The sequence below is a fragment of the Aspergillus pseudoviridinutans genome, assembly GCF_018340605.1.
Source record: "Aspergillus pseudoviridinutans IFM 55266 DNA, scaffold_7, whole genome shotgun sequence".
Classification (NCBI taxonomy): domain Eukaryota; kingdom Fungi; phylum Ascomycota; class Eurotiomycetes; order Eurotiales; family Aspergillaceae; genus Aspergillus; species Aspergillus pseudoviridinutans.
The window spans coordinates 1,260,311-1,278,260 of record NW_025091287.1 but is presented as its reverse complement, the minus strand read 5'-3'; the positions used below and the strand labels follow the sequence as shown (position 1 = coordinate 1,278,260).

The 17,950-nt window shown below is 21.7% G+C and overlaps 1 protein-coding gene across 1 annotated transcript; it reads right to left on the bottom strand.

Annotated features, from left to right (window-relative positions):
• Positions 1 to 17,175: 17,175 nt before the first annotated feature.
• Asppvi_009765 (uncharacterized protein) lies at positions 17,176 to 17,867 on the bottom strand (the record flags this gene model as incomplete). Its single annotated transcript, XM_043305613.1, has 2 exons — positions 17,176 to 17,630; positions 17,732 to 17,867. The coding sequence occupies 2 exons, from the start codon at positions 17,865 to 17,867 to the stop codon at positions 17,176 to 17,178; spliced, it is 591 nt and encodes a 196-aa protein (XP_043161548.1).
• Positions 17,868 to 17,950: the final 83 nt, after the last annotated feature.

Sequence of the window (17,950 nt, the reverse complement as noted above, 5' to 3'; positions counted from 1 at the left end):
TAGCATCTAATATCTTAATATATATAAGTTTAGTATAATTTAAATAGCTTAAGTAATTCCTTTATATATTACCTTGCTATATTAGATACMTATATATATCTAACCCTCTAAATAAAGAGCCTACTAAGGCCAAGGAAGCTAGATATAATATAGAGTATCTTAGGAAGATATAATAGTAAAAGCTTAAGCTATTAATTTTATAATTCTAATCTATTTATATAAGATATTATAAGCCTTTAATAAATATTTTAGTAAGCTAATAGTATAGTGCTATAGATAATTGTATTATATATATAAAATATCTAATAAGCAAATTAATTAAGGCTATAAGCTATATACCTTAGTAGATTATAGTTATATCTAGACTTTTACACCTTTAAGCTATATATAAGGCCTTTTAGAAGTAATTAAGTATAAAGATCTTATATAGATAGATTCTATAGTATTATAACTCCTTAAATACCTCTCTTTATAGCTAAATTACTATATAATCTATCTTAATAATTACTTTACTAGTATCTCTCTACTTAATATCTTATATTATTATAGAATTAGAGTATATAGTACTACTAGGGTAAAGAATATAGGCCCTGATTAGCTAGAGCTACTTATATATCTTAAAGATTAAGGTATATTTACTACAATAGAATATAATTTATATAATAGTATTAGAGAGAGGAAGGTGTTCTGCTTTACCTAGCAAGATTATTATATTATACCAGGTATAATAATAATCTATATAATCTATTAGATAGATGACCTAGTAAAATAGGAGAGGAAGTATCTATCTAAGACTAGTATAAATATATATCTTATAAAAGATATTTCAGAGATGAGATTATTAACTTATGATTCTCTACTTTATTAATAATTATAATTACTATATAGGAGGTGTTAATATTATAAATTAGCTTTATATAAGCTATAAAACTTACTATTAAATCTAGTATACCTAGTAGCTACTCTTTTTTAATAGATTCTTAATACAGCTATAGTGAATACCTATTAAATTAGCTATATATCTAGATACATAGCTCTTAAATTAATAAGGTTATATATAACTTTAATTCTAATAGGAGCTTTACTTTACCTTATTATAATACTAAATAGCACTAATATACTAGCCTAAGTATAAGGCTATATATTTTAACCTTCTAGATTACTAATTGGATAGCTCCCTTAAGTATATAAAGGAGTAAAGGCTAGAAAAGCTATAGATAAGGTATATTTAGTATCTCTATATAAATTATATACAGTAGTAAGGTACTGTTATCTAATAGATATTATAAGCTAGCCTTACTATCTAGAATTATAAGGCCTATAAGGTACCTCTCTATTAGCAGGATTTCTATAGTTAGATTAATAGTAAAAATTAAAATTAAACCTCTGCTATCTATTATATATTTTTTTATATGGTAGAGGTAATATAACTCTAATTCTAGGTTTATACTATAGATACAGTGAGAAAATAATCTAATTAGGTTATTTAACCTATCTTACTTCCTGAGAATGGTCTAAGTGAGGCTAACTAATTAATTAGATTAGCTGCTTCCTTAGACCCATAATATAATTCATCTTGGCACCACGTGGGGGGAACATGATATAATTTCTAAATTTAATAAGTCTATCTTTAGATCTTAACTAGAATAAGCTAGCTTACTACTCTAGAGTTATTTCTACTATTATATATAATATCTTAATATATTTTAGATATTTTGCCTATATCTAGTATAATAGATCTACTATAGTTAGTTCTAATTCTAAAGTATAAGCAGCCTTATACTACTATGTAGTAGCTTTAGTTATAATATATAATACTAAAATATCTAGAATATTTATATTATTATTAGTATAGCTCTTAAATATATTAATTATTAGGTCTATATTTAGCTTCTAATTCTATACTAGTATACTAATATTTACTGATTTTTACTTATTTAATAATATATTATAGAATAATAATATAATCTAGATAATAGCTAGATATATCTATAGGATTATTCTTCCTAGGGTAGTATTTAATTTTAATATTAAATATAGATAAGAATTCTGCCTATCTTAAGAATACCTATTAAGTATTTTTATTATTAGAAAAGTCTATAGATTAGTACAGTTAGTAAGAATTTTAATAGTATTACTATTACCTTTAATATAGTATTATTATTATTTATTATATTCTATTATAGCTAGTATTTCTCTATTATATATATTATGATAGGTTCTATATCCTGTATTTTCTATAACTAGTATACTACTAAATACTATTATCTATTATCTTATAGCTTAGTAAAGATACTAATAATTACTATCTTTAAAATATTAGATTTAATATAGCTTTTTCTCCTTAAATTAAACTAATACAGTATAGAAGTAGAGGTAAATAACTATCTTGTAAGGAATTTCTTCTCCTTTATAGAGATTATTAAGTATATTATTTTCTACTTTTTATAGTATATCCCTTAGTTAGATTAATTAAGGCTATAGTAATTTTAGAGCAGTATTTAATAAATATTTAATAGAAATTTATAAAGCTAAAAATTATTATATTTTATAGATATTTTAAGATTCTAGGTATTTTACTATATTTAATATAAAATTTATATTTATAGAGTAGCTAGAACTTTTTAAATATACTAGATATAATCTTTCTTAGTATAAAATAAAGAATAATATTATTAAAATAAATTATATAGTAGGTATTTAGTAGATTATTTATAGCCTAATTTATATATAATTAGAATATAGCTAGGGTATTTACTAAGCTAAATAGTATAATATATTAAAATATCTACATCTAGTATAGAATAGAGTTTTCTATTTATTATCTTTCTCTATTTAGATTTAGTAATAAATATTTTAAAGATCTAACTTTATATAAATCTTAGCTCTAGATAATTAGTCTATTAGCTCATTTATAAGTAGTAGTAAATAATAGTTTTTTACTATAATTATATTTAGGCCTTAGTAATTAATATAAAGTTAAAGTCTATTATTCTTCTTAAAAATAAATGATATTAGAGTATTTCTAGAGCCTTTAAATAGACTATTTTATTCTCTTTATGGACACTCTTTAATATAATTTTAAAGAATCTTACTATAATAATAAGTATAATAATTTATAAGATAGCTGTTGTATATCAACAGTCATGTGATTCTTCATAGTCTATTTCTCAGCTTAGCTTAGTCCTTAACTTACAAATATCATCATCTTCCCTATCATACAGCATTAACCACCATAGTCATACTGATAGCTAAGTCCTCTCTTTAAAGTGTATTATATAATTATATATAGATTCTCCAGTAATATACTAGCTTATTCTTTATAAAAGAGATCTATAGATTCTATATACTCTAAAGATAATATTAATATTATCTTAAAGCTATCTATAATAGCTTATAGTCTACTATTTTTTTCTATTCTTATAGATATAATAATTATATAAAATAGTATTATATAGGCCTGTAGTTCTTCTATAGTTATAGTAGCCGATATAAATTTAATATTTAATTTATTATCTTTATTATAGAACTCTACAAAGACTAAGTAAGATTTTATTAATTAATATCTAGATTAATAGCTTTTAGCTAGTTTATACCTAGAATAAAATTATATTTAATTATATTAACTACTTCTATAATTAGTTAGTAAATTTAGATAATTTTTATAAAGTTACTAACTTTAATTTCTAGATTTCTTTATCTATATAATATTACTTTATAATTATTATAGCTAGCTTATACTAGTTATAGTAGATTTTTTATATTAAACTTAGCTTTATAATTAATTAATATTTTATATTAGTAGTAGCTTTCTTTAATACAAATATAAATAAAATAGGCTTTATAATACTTTACTACTATTAGAATCTTTTTTAATATTATTATATATAGTATATAGTATAGAATAACTTAATTTTTTAAATACTTAGAAGTCTATAATCTTATACAATACTTTAGGTAGTAGTTATTTTCTTTATATCTGTTATAATATATTTTAGGATAATTTTAATAATAGAAGTATTTCTGGTTTCTAAATTTAGATTAATAATTATTATTCTATTATTCCTAGGTCTATAGTCTTTAGTATAGCCTACCTAGTTATTATAAGATCTAGGATTCTATTAATTATTTATTTTAGTATTTTATTATATCTTTTCTATAGGGTATTTTATTATACTAGAATTCTATCTTTAATAGTTATTAAATAGAAAATATATACTTTTAGTAGTTCTAATAAATTAATAAATTTAGTAGCTTTACTTTAGATAATTAATAAAATATAAATGTATAAAAAAAATTTATAGATATAGTTAAATAGTAATTTTACTAGTTAGTTATAAATATTATTAATATATATATAGAGAGTTCTTATATACTTTAATATTTTAGTTAAATAATAGAGAAGTATTAAATAACTACTTTTTTATACAGTTATTCTAGAACAAAGATTAAATATTAATAAATGTACTAGAAATCTAATTATGTTAATTTTTTAATAAGTTTAGCCTTATAAGTTTACTATTTATTTTAGTATATATTTATAAGTTAGGTAAAGGCTATATAAATATAGTTTTCTTTATTTTTAAATTAATCTTAGTATTCTTTAAAGCATACCTTTAGATAATTAAAGAAGATAATATATTTCTATATAAAATATATAATAAATTATTTAATATTTACTAGCTTCTTTAGTCTTCCTAGTCTAATAATCTTTATCTTAATTTCTATAATTAATTTTAGTATTAGTCTACTACTCTCTATCTCTTATCTAATAATATTATCAACTTCTTGGTATATAGTAGATATAGATTCTTTAATTAAGATTTCTTTTTAGATTTTCTATAATTATATCCCTATCTTCTAGATATATTTTCTAATTTCTATCTACTTAAGCTTTTACTTAAGCTAGTATTCTCTCTTTAGAAGTTTATAAATTATTTTATTATTATTGTTTAGAGTCATATTTATTAATTTCTTCTCTTTCTTTATAATTTAGGAGTTTGATTCTAAGAGTATAGCTAATTATTCTATCCTTTTAGAAGTAAATTAATTATTTATATTTAGTAGATAAATATTATCTTAACTATTATCTAGTTAATTAGATATTAATTTTATAAGATTAATTAATTCTTTTTAGATTAAAATTAGCTATACTGCAAGTCTTCCTGTAGCTAAGACTAATTTATTATATTAGGTTAAAGTTTTAGAAGGAGACCTAGTACTAGCTATTATCTTTATAGTTGTCACAGGCTAGAAGCCAGTTGAACCTATAACCTAGGTTTAGACAGTAAGAAATTACTAAAGGGTTCTAACTAGGGCTATAGGGGCTAAATATTAAACGAAGAGTATAGCAGGAAGTATGGTTATATAATAGGCTAGACTAGTACATTAATTAATATATAGTCACTAACTAGGGCCTAGTTTAGATAGGAGTTTATAATTATATAAACACAGCTATATATATATAATGCAGTATATATCATAGGGTCAGCCTATAATAATATTATTCTAATAGGCTGATTAGATTTGGAAGAGTAACTAGAACTATAAGATCAGCTATTAAGGTCCAAGGTTAACTAGTAAGGTACTAATAGTATAAAGAGAGTAAAATAACTATATATTACCTAAATAAGAAGAACTAATTACTAATTTATAGAATACTTAGTAACTTATAGAGATATCTATAATATATTATATAATCTAATAGGCTGCACTATTAGTATTGGCTATATATAGTGGCTTTATAGTCTACTATAGCCCTTAATAGTAGGGTAATAATAGTAATTATTAAATTATATTCAGCCTTTTATTCATAAGTATTCTATTACTCTTTAGACTAGCCTATCAGGTAATACTTTACCATAATTTTTTTAAGTTTAGTAATATTTTTTTAGGAGGTTATTCATTATAAATGTAGTTATTAAAGCTATTTATATGTATCATTCTTATTATACTTACTATTATATATAAGGATAGATTTAAGATTAGATATCTTTTAATATAGTTTAAGTATTATAGAAAGAATAGAATAGAGAGAGTTAAAATTAAGAATAATAAGTATATTATTGGTTACTTTTTAGAAGACTTAGAGTAGTTTAAAATATTTATAACTATAATATTATACTAAGAAAGAACTAAAGAATATTTTTTAGTAAAATTATTATTATTACTTTATTATAGATATGTAGATTAGTGTAAAAAGGTTAAAAATATTTAATCTAAGCTATTTTTATAGTTTAAAAATAATTAATAAGTAGAAGACTATATATTCTAACTTTATTATAATTAAATTAAATTCCTAATATGGATTTTTAAACTATCCTAAGTATTAAGTATTATATATTACTCAATCTAGATATACTACTAGATAGAATCATATTTATTATAGTAGAGAGTAGAGCATTTAAATTATATAAAAGTACAGGGTAGGCTGGTAGCTATCCTATATATCTTGTTAATCTCAAAGAGTCCTAACCCCCTTTTATATTTTAATCTAAATTATAAAGAATAACAGTCTAAATAGCTATATACATAATAATAATAACTATTAGATATTAATGCACACCTTATAGACTTCTTTAAAAGTATATATATATACCTATTAGTATCACAGTAGCAGTGCAGCTAGTATAAAGTATTACCTAATTATTGTGTACCAACAGTTTACTAACTCAGTCATGTGATCTTATGCCTACTACTTCTTAGCTCAGCTTAGTATTAACTTAGGAATAGAACTATCTTCCCTAAAATACAGCATTAGCCTCTAGCCTCTACTACTATACTAAATAGTAGTATGTCCTAGGACTATCTAGGAATAGATTTAGGCTATCTAATTAATTAATTTTAAATATTTCCTTAATTCTAAACTATTTTATAATAATTAAATTACAGTAGTTTTCCTTATACATACTTAAGTATTATCTTAAGTTAAGTCTATATTAATATATCTAACTACCTTCCTAGAAAAGAAGTAAATTAACTTACTTACACCCTTATAAACTTCTAAGTTAAACTATTCTTATACCTATCTTATTAACCATTCCTTTTAATTTAATAATAATTTTTAAGCCTCCTTAATCTTATTAATTTACTATCCTTCTATTACTAATTCTATTTAAGTACTCTCTTATTCTAAGAATTATAGTCTATTTTTAAACCTAGTATTATAATTCTATTATTCTACATTTAATTCAGTAAATTATATATTAGTTAAATATTATTAATATATTAATTTGTATTATCTATATATCAGCCTATTATTAAACTTATTATATATAATATTAAAAGGAGCTAAGATTAATAAATTAATTATTAAAGTAGCTATATAGCTATAAGAATTTAAGTAATCTAAATACAGTACTATAAAAGACCTTAATACTAAAATACTAGTAAGAATTATATTTATTCTAAGATATAGAGCTAATCTAGATTCTAAAGTAGTAATACCTAATACTTAGATATACTTAAGGGCATCTGCTATAGTAGCTATTAGGAAGTTTCTTAAAGATATAGAGTTTTTATAGGATAATTAGTAATATATCTTATATTATAATTAATATCTATAGTAGAATAATTATATTATAAAGAAGCTATTAGGCAGACCTTAAAACTATATTTTACTAACTTTAAAATAACTAGCCTTTTAAAAGAAGGAAGTATTATTTAATATACTATATAGCTATTACTAAAAGATAAGAATAATATTATTAATCTAGATACTATAGTATTACTAAAAGCTAATACTAGTAAATTACTAAAATTAATATTAATAAATTTAGTATATTACTAGATTTTATTAAATAACTTAATAAGCTTAACCTAGATTCCCTATTATTTAATATATATAGAGAATAACTAGTTCTAGTATTATTAAGTATAGATAAATTAATAGAGCTACTATAGGCTAATAACTAGGTAGATAATAAGTTATCTAAAGATATACTAATATTAGACTCTCTAGATCTATATTCTAATATATTAGGGCTAGGCGCTGATAGTCTAAATAGACTAAATCTTATCTTTATAAAAGGATAGAAAGAGTAACTTAATACTATAATCTAATAAGTAATAGTAATATTTATCTAGACCCTAGTTAATACTTAGCTAGTAACCTAGCAGGGTAATACTAGATAGGCTAATAAACTAATTAAAAAAAATAATAATATTCTTAATAATTAATATTATACTTACTATAATAATAATTAAAGGTATAGCTATAATATAAGTAATATAGGAAATTATAACTAATATTACTAATCTAGGTATAGATAAAGATATCCTAATATAACTATAATCTAAGTAGTTTAAGTAATAATAAGGGCTATCTTTCTAATAGATACCCTTATAGAAGTACTTAGAGTTCTTATAAAATAAATTATTAGATTTAAGAAAGGCTAACTAGAGGTAATTAGTATATAATATAGGCTTTTTTTTTTCTAGATATACTATTTATCTAGGGTAGTAAAGAAATTATTAAAAAGAATAATAAAATATTTTACTATTTAGTAATAGCTTTTACTAATTAGCTATAGATAGCTAAAATATCTAGATTAATTATAAAAATTAGCTAAAACCTTAATATCTACTTCTAGGATAAGGCCCTTAGATAATAAAATACTAAGATTAATAATATAATATATTAGAGTTTAATTTATATAAATAATATTAAAGATTAGTATATAGTACTAGAAAAATACTTCTAGCTACTACCTAGTTAGATAAGATAAAGGCTTAATAATATTTATTATATAATAATAAATATAATTACTAAACACCCTCCCTCTTTATATATTATATCTATTATTTTACTTATAAAATAGTATAGAGAAGGTAATATAGAATTTCCTCTTATATTATAAGCTTAGAGAAATCTTAATATAGCTTTAAGAGAATTAATTAATAAACTAGATAAGGGAACTACTATTACTTACTTTATTAAAACCCTTAATAAAAAATTTAACTAATTAGTTTAATAAATATAGTATAATATTATATTATCTTACTCCCTAAGTAGTTATTTAGAACTTTCTATATAGTAGATTCTATAGCTACTATCCCTAAGCTATCTAGATAAGAACCCTATATTTCTCTATCTATATATATAATTCCCCTAGTTAAGGTCCTTCTAATTTCTTCTATTACCCTAGATATAGCCCTTCTAATAATATACTATCTTAATATAACTTTTAGTATTTTCCTAGTAGAGGTTATATATATCCTATATATATAAATTAATTACCTTACTAGCCTTAACAGTAGTAATTCTAAATACTATAGTTTTATAATTATAAATAGAAGGCTAATAAAACCTAGAGAGTATTAGTTTTACTATCTATACTAAGATAGAATTAGTATTATTTAGGGAATTACCCTTAAAATTTTCTATAGAACAATATTTATATATATTATAGTAAGTAGTATAAAGATAACTAGAATTATAAAGAAATTAATTATAATAAGTCCTCTTATAATAAAATAGAGTTTACTAATTACTAAGGAGACCTAGAGTATTATAATAATAATTAATATTTTAATTAGTAAGATTAAGAATATAAAGCTAAGATAGCTAATATATATTTTATATAATTAATATAATACTATATATATAAATAAGAATTTCTATCTAATAATATCTTATATATCTATATTCCTAACTATACTAGCCTTAGTACCTTCTATATTAATATAGATAATCTCTCTATTATTAAGACTACCCCTATATATATTAAATTAGAAAAATAAGATAGTATAGGATTTTACTCCTAGTATTATATAACTATTAAAATATACCTATATAAGATAAATAGATTATAATAATCTATTTAGACTCAGGCTGTATAGTAATAATTATTAATAAGGACTTCCTTTTATAATACTTATCTAATATTAAAATTTAATAATACCTAGTCCCTATTCTAGTTTATAGAATAGTAAATAGATTTATTAGTACCTAATTTATCTTATTCTTATTATTCCTCCTAGCTAAAAGAGGTATAAGGAGATATATAGTTAAATTATCTATTAAAGCTTATCTTACTAAAGGTTTAAAAGCTAATCTATTTATTAGTACTAATATACTTAGAAAATATAGATTTACTATTAATTTTATATAGTATAGAGTAATAATAGTATCTTATAAAAATACTAAGCTTATATTAATAATATCTCTAAAGCTATATTATATAAATCTATAATCTATTTATATATAGTAAAAGATTATAATACTACCTTACTTAATAACTAAGATACTAATTAAATCTAAAGTTTTTTAAATAATTATAATTATATCTTTAAAGCTTTCTAATATAAGTATATTACTCTCTTCTTATATATCTAAGATACTAATTTTAGTTATATAGTAATAGTAAATTAAATAGATTAATTAGTTATACTATGTGGTGATATTAATGAGGAAAACCATACAGCATACTGGTAATACCAGTGATGATCACCACTGCTTATGTCATCACGGTTATCATATACCTTAGTACTATAGCTATAGTTAGGAATGACAAGCTTCATCAACCCATCAAGGCATACGCCATATAGTAGCTACCACATACTATAATATTATAAAAGACTAGGAACTTTATCTAAATTTAAAGTAATAAATATCTATTATATTATTACCCTAAGTATATATAACTTAGCTATTATACTACTAGAAAAAGCTATAAAAGTTTTATAAATAATTACTAATTCTAATAACCCTAATATTATAAAGCTTAATAATAGTATTTAGATTTATAGCCTACTAAAAGTAATAAATAAACTAGCAGATATCTTAATAGCCTATCTAATAATTTAGATAAATACTAAAATAATTAATATCCTTAAGGAGAGATAGATATAGATCTACCTTAAGAATAGCTAGGAAAATTAAATAAAAAATTAGCTAAGATCTATAATATTAGCCTATAATATTATTAAGTTATTAATAAAACTTTTAATAGCCTATATATATTAGAATAAATAGATTTTTTAATAAATATTATCCTATTAGGAACTCTAGTATATATMCTTAACTCTAAAATTTAATCTTAATCTATACCTAAACTACTAAAATTTAAGAATTCTTTATTCTCTCCTTCCCTAGCTTTTATTAATTATATAATCTAAGGTAAGATAAAGAGCAGAGTAGTAATTAATTTTTAGGGTATTTATACTACTATTATTCTAGATATCTATCTTATATTATTATAGGTAGAAATTATAGCAGAATATACTAGCTATATATATATCTCTATTATAGATATAATAGCTATATTTTACTAATAGCTATTATATCTAGACTTATATTAATTTATAGGTATAATTATATATTAAGAATAGGAATACTTTTATATATATCTAATAGAATTTATAAATAGTATTCCCTATATTTAATAATAAGTTAATTTAATATTTAGAACTATAAAGTATTTCTTATATATTTATATTAATAATTTTATCCTATATAGTAAAACTTTTAATAATTATAAATAATATCTATTAGAATTTCTCTATAAATATATAGAGATAAGGATTATCTTATCTTTTTAGAAGATATTTATTACTTTCCTATTAGTATAGCTATTAGGCTAAAATATATTATTACTAGATATAACTATTATAGATAAAAAGCTTAAGGCTATATTAGATTTAGAGTTCTCTATTATCTTATCTAATCTTAATACTTATATTAGTTTAACTAGATAGCTTTAGTTATATATTCCCTTCTACTTAGCTATAATCTAGTTATTATAAGATAGGAAAACTTAGCTACTAAATATAGAACTATTAAAAGAGAAAGCTAGGAGGTTTTATACTAAGTAAACCCTACTTAATAATATTACTAATAAGGAATAGGAATCCTTTAAAAGTATTTAAGACTACTTAAAGAATAGACTAATACTTATCTATTAAAACCTTAATTTATTATTATATATTAATATTAATTTATCTAAATACTAAGGATATAGAGCTATAGTTTTCTATATTTAATATAATATATAATATAATCTATTATTTAATACTATATAGGACTATACTAAGAATTATTATTAGAAGCTATTCTACTAATTATATTTCTTAGTTATACTCTAATTATATCTAAGAAAAACTACTAGTCTATTAAGCTAGAAGTTTCTAGTCTTATATAGCTACTATATAAGATCTAATATATAGTTAAGTCTAGTAAAGCTAGCTTCTATATTTATATAGATTATATAACTATTATAAATATTATTAAATAGATAAATCTAATAATATTCTTAGTAGATAAGTTAAATCTATAACTAGTATAAGCTTTATAATACTACTAACTATTTCTAACTATAATATTATTTTATAAATTAAATAAGAAATATATTATTCTAGATATACTATCTTAGTTTTCTTTTATAAAAGATAATCCTAACCTAACTTTACTTAATATAGACTCTTTAGATATCTTATTTAGCTATACCTTCTATAGTAAGAAATTATAGTTAATAATAGTTATTAGCTTAGTACTATTAGAGGAATTTAAAAAAAAAATATTATTAATAGATATTTAAAAGAGTAAAGATAGTCTTAGGTGCTATATATACTCTAAAAGAATATAATTTCTAAAATATTAGTTATCCTACTATATAAACTCTGTAATAATAGTTTATTATATATAAGTAATAGCTATCTATATATACTATATATCTTATTTTATAAGATATTATAAATAGTATATAATAGTAATAGTTATCCTAGTATTAATAGAATAATAAAATTACTCTATAGTCTAGTATTTAACTAAATAAAATACTAGGTTAAGGAATATATCTACTACTACTCTAAATATTAGAAGAAGTAGATATAGTAAAACCTTATAAAGTTTTATAACTAATTTTAATACTAATAATTTCTTTCTATATAATTATAATTAATATTATTATTAGATTACTAGATACTAGAATCTTTAATATAATAATATTAGTTACTAATAAATTTATAAAATAGATAATAATATTACTAAGATATATAATATAGACTACTTAAAAATAGATAGTTACTTTACTATCTAAACTTAATAAAAGGAACTAGGGAATCCCTAAGGTTATTACCTTAGATAAGGATCTAAAATTTATATTTAAAGTCTAGTAGTAGTTCCTTAAAATACTAAAGATTAAATAAAGATATTTTATGACTTATTATACCTAAATAGATAGGTAGAGTAAATAGATAAACTAAATAATTAAAATCTACCTCTAATATACTATTACTTTACTTAGTAGAATTATAGACTAGCTAATAGTCTTAGCTATTATATAAAGAATATTTAACTCTATAAAGAATATATTAACTAAGGCTACTTTATATAAACTTATATATAATTTTTACCTTCTTATAATACTAAATATTAGATTTTAAGATCCTACCTTAATAGATAAGTTATTTATATATTATATAAATAGTAGTAAAGGCTCTATACTTTATAATATTTATAATAAAAGAGTAATATAATAAGTATTATATACTACTTATCTTTATTAAAGATAATAAGATACTATTAAAACTTTATATTAACTATATTATATAGTCTACTCTAGGCTATAAGTTAGGTAATTAATATATAGATTCTTTTAAAGTATTAGACACTATAAATCTACTAGTATATAATTAGATTTTCTAAAGGACTAGAGATTATACCTTATTATCTTTATTATATATCTATTATCTTTATTATATATCTTAAGATATATAATAATAAAAGATTTATTTAACTATAAACTAGAAGAACCTAGCCCTATTAATATTAAAGAAAATACTAATAAATACTAATTCTATAAGATAAAGAAGATTATTACTAAATATAAACTACTAGCTAAAGATAAAAAAAAAATAAATATAGTATAATACCTTATATAATAGAAGGGTTATAATAATAAATAAAATTAATAGTTACTAGTAGACTAGTTAGGTAATACTTAAGAACTTATTAAAGAGTTTAAAAGTATCTAATAATACTATCTTATTTTTATCTTTAATTATATTTATATTACTTCTTTATACTTTAAGGCTATATTATTCTACTTAATTTCTTTATATATTATTAATTTTATTTATTATTAACTATATACTATTCTTCTTAATAAATTCCTATTAAGACTTATTAATTCTATTAATTTCCTTATTATTTAATAATTCTGCTATTTACTAATAACTATTTAGTATATTTATTTAATAGAGATATAAATATATATATCTACTACTATTTTCCCCTTCTACTACTATAGTTTTTCTCCTTCTTAAACTTCTTTAATTCTCTTTACTTATCTACTTAACTTCTCTTCCTTATATCTAATATATTATTAGTAAATCCATCTACTAGTACTATCTTATATTAAACTATCTAAGTCCTTACTAGATAAGATTATTAAACTATCTCCTACTATATTTCCCTAATAAGTATTTATATAATAGAGAAATAACCTAGCTCTATTAGTAAGACTATCTTTTAAACTAATAAGGGCATCTTCTAAGCCTATTTATAGTTTAATAAAGCTAGATTAGATTCTTCTTTTACCTAAGATAAGAGAAGAGATTATAAAATAGAGGACCCTATAGCTTAACCTAATAAGATTAGGATTTCCTTCTAGTATAAATAAGAGAAAGATTATAAAATTACTTAGAATAGAAGCTTAAATTACTATTAGACTCTAATAAAGTATTATTACTAAAAAAACTAAATCCTTTATAAATAGTCCTTAAAGATCTTATCCTAGACTAATGTATTAGACTTTAATTATAATAATCTCCTATAAGATAACTAAAATACTAATAATTAATTAATTAAATAATAACTTAATAAACTAAATAAAAATAAAGATCTTAATGAATTAATTTCTTTCTTTCTAAATAAATTATAATAGGAGATAGAGGCTTAATATATAACTAAATTATAAAGGCTTATAATTTAAAGATTTTAAAATATAAAAATTTCTTATAAGGGTTAAAATAAAAGTAGTAAAGCTACTAAAGCTAAGAATAATAATAAAATAATAAATTAAAGTATAGATAACAAGGCTAAAAAATAAATAGATAAAAAAGTAACTAAGAAAGCTAAAAAATAGGACCTAATTTAATAAGCTTAGATATTAGTATAAGATATTACTTATAGCCTATTTATATTAATCCCTATAATATTAATAAATAGATTTATAGTAGATTTTATAGTATTTTTTATTAATAATTTACCCCCTATTATCCTAAAGTTTAAAATCCTAGATATACTAATATCTACTATTAATTTTATTATAGACTAACCTTATTTATTTTCTTTATCTACTAAGAGAAATTATATTATTTATTTTATCTATATATCTTTATTTATAAAATTTAAGGTAAGCAAGCCCTACTATAAATATTATAATTTAATAGAATAAATAATTAATACTATAAATTATTACTTATTCTCTAATTAATAAGATAAGGTTTACTAGCTTAAAGCTATAAAAGAATATTTTTTTAAGCTTAAGTATTTATTTACTAAAATATTATACTTATAATATAAAGATAGTAATATACTATACTAAGAGAAGAATATAGGAATATAATATCCTTAAATAAGTTATAGATATAAAAATACTTAAAGCTATTAATAACTAGCTAAAGAAGGAAAATAAAATAAATAATAAGGACTAGTTTAAGTCCTTTAATACTAGTAATCTTTAGTTACTAAATAACTATCCTATTTATCTATAATAATAGATAGAATAAGAGAGTATAATTTTAGACTAGATTAAAAATAAAAAGGTAAATATAAAGCTGCTTTAGTAAATATTAATAATATAATTAATAAAAAGATTAAGCTAATTATAAGCTATAAAAGATTACTTAATTATATAGAATTAGATAATAAAGAAGTATATTAATAGAAGCTATCTAATAATCTTATATTATATAATAACTAGGTAGTATTCCACTATATAAGCTAGACTAAGGTTAAATCTAAGTATATAAAGAATATTCTCTCTCTATATAATATTCTATCTAATATCCCCTCTAATTAGGCTAAATAGTTCTAATAATTATTTTCTCTATTATAAAATAATATTTTTAAGAATAATATAAAGATTTTACTAAGTATCTCTAAGAAAGACTAGCCTATACCTTATAAGCTATATTAGCTAAAGCTTTTATATATACTAAGGACTTACTATTTACTTTAGATACTAGTAATACTCTTAGATATTTAGAGGGCTAGTTCTTTAACCTTAGTAAACTAGTAGTAAATAGGCTTAATCTCTTTATAATTAAATAGTAGTTATTAATAATAAAGATTTATAACCTAATTATTAATATCTTAAAGAACCTATAGATAGATATAATAATATATCCTATATTTTTTTAAAGAATAGCTTAGTAAACTAAGCTTACCTAGACCCTATTATTTTACTCTTATTTTATAGTCTTTATTATATAATATAGATTTTTCTTTTTTCCTTTATCTTTCCTTTATCTTTCCTTTATCTTACCTTTATCTTACTAGCTAAAGTTATTTCTTTTTCTCTTTTTTCTTTTGTAATCCTAGGATACTATTTTATATTAATAGTTTACTAACTTAGTTATATAATCTTATGCCTACTACTTCTTAGCTCAGCTTAGTCTTGACTTATGAATGGCATCATCTTCCCTGAAATATGGCATCGACCACCATAACCATACCAGGTACGGAGTTACCTGGTATCAATTAAAGCACTTTATCCAAGACAGTATTACTATTTCCCTAGAGGGTGTTGCTGTATCACTACCCTATCAAAATTTCCAGGACATTCCTAAGAATTAGTGACTACTAAGCAAAATACAGAGTATACTTCTAAATTAACATTTAGATTGGTTCCAACTGAGGTTGAACTTACCTGAACTCAAACTGAATGTATCTAAGCCTGTATTATAACTATTTTAAACATACCAATCTCCTATACAGTATGTCATATGATATATGTAATTTTTATAAGGGTTAAATCAAATTAGATGAGTGCAGTATGCCCTGATACCATGGGTGTCTACTCATGGCATTGTTTGTTATTTGCATGGCCATAGTATTCTCCTCCATTCTGTACAAGTGAATTGTTCACTAATATACAAATCAAGGAGGTATCAACCACTGATATAAAAGCATACATCTCTAAGAAAAAGGCATATAATAAAATACAGAACTTATTGAATGGTATGATCTATCTCCATTACATCTCCATCAGCATTGCACACAAGATTCGACTTAACTTCTTTCACTACTTTCTCTGCAGATCTGCGCTGAGTCTGAGCTGCTCTCGCTCGTCTCCTGGAATCAAGGATGGCTCTCCGCACATAATCATCCTCCTCTGGAACGGTCAGAGATTTGGGATCTCTGTAGAGGACCAATTCGTTGTTCTGAGGTTGTTTATCAACATTCAATAACTTCTGCAAAGACCCCAACTTGGCTCCAATTTCGGGCAAAAAGGTGATTGAGTACTCCTGAGGCTCAGAATCTGCTAGCTCAGAATCAAGGTCATGAATGTATATTGTATGCTTAGTGTCATCCAACATCATCCGCTCAGTCGTATCAAATGGATTTGACTGAGTTGGAGATGTATCCCCGCCACATATCTGAGGTGTGCCAAACAAACACGGTTCTAGATGGGATGAGAGTCTTAGTCAATGTACGCCTATACAGCGAAATTTGAATTCCAATATTGATAGATGATAGACTCAAAGTGTTACTGGACAGACATACCTATTTGCAGCAGTCCGAACTTCTTTGCCAGAGGTTGGTCACCATCAGGATCATTTTCTGCGGGTCGCTTTTTCCCGCGCTGGGGTGCCTCAGTCATCAGGAACTCACACCACCCACCACCACCAAGATACGACATGCGCAAGAGAATATTATCGGTCAAGTGTTCTTTTGATATTAAGATCAGTCATTAGTACCCACTGTCTTTAGTCTGAGAAGGAT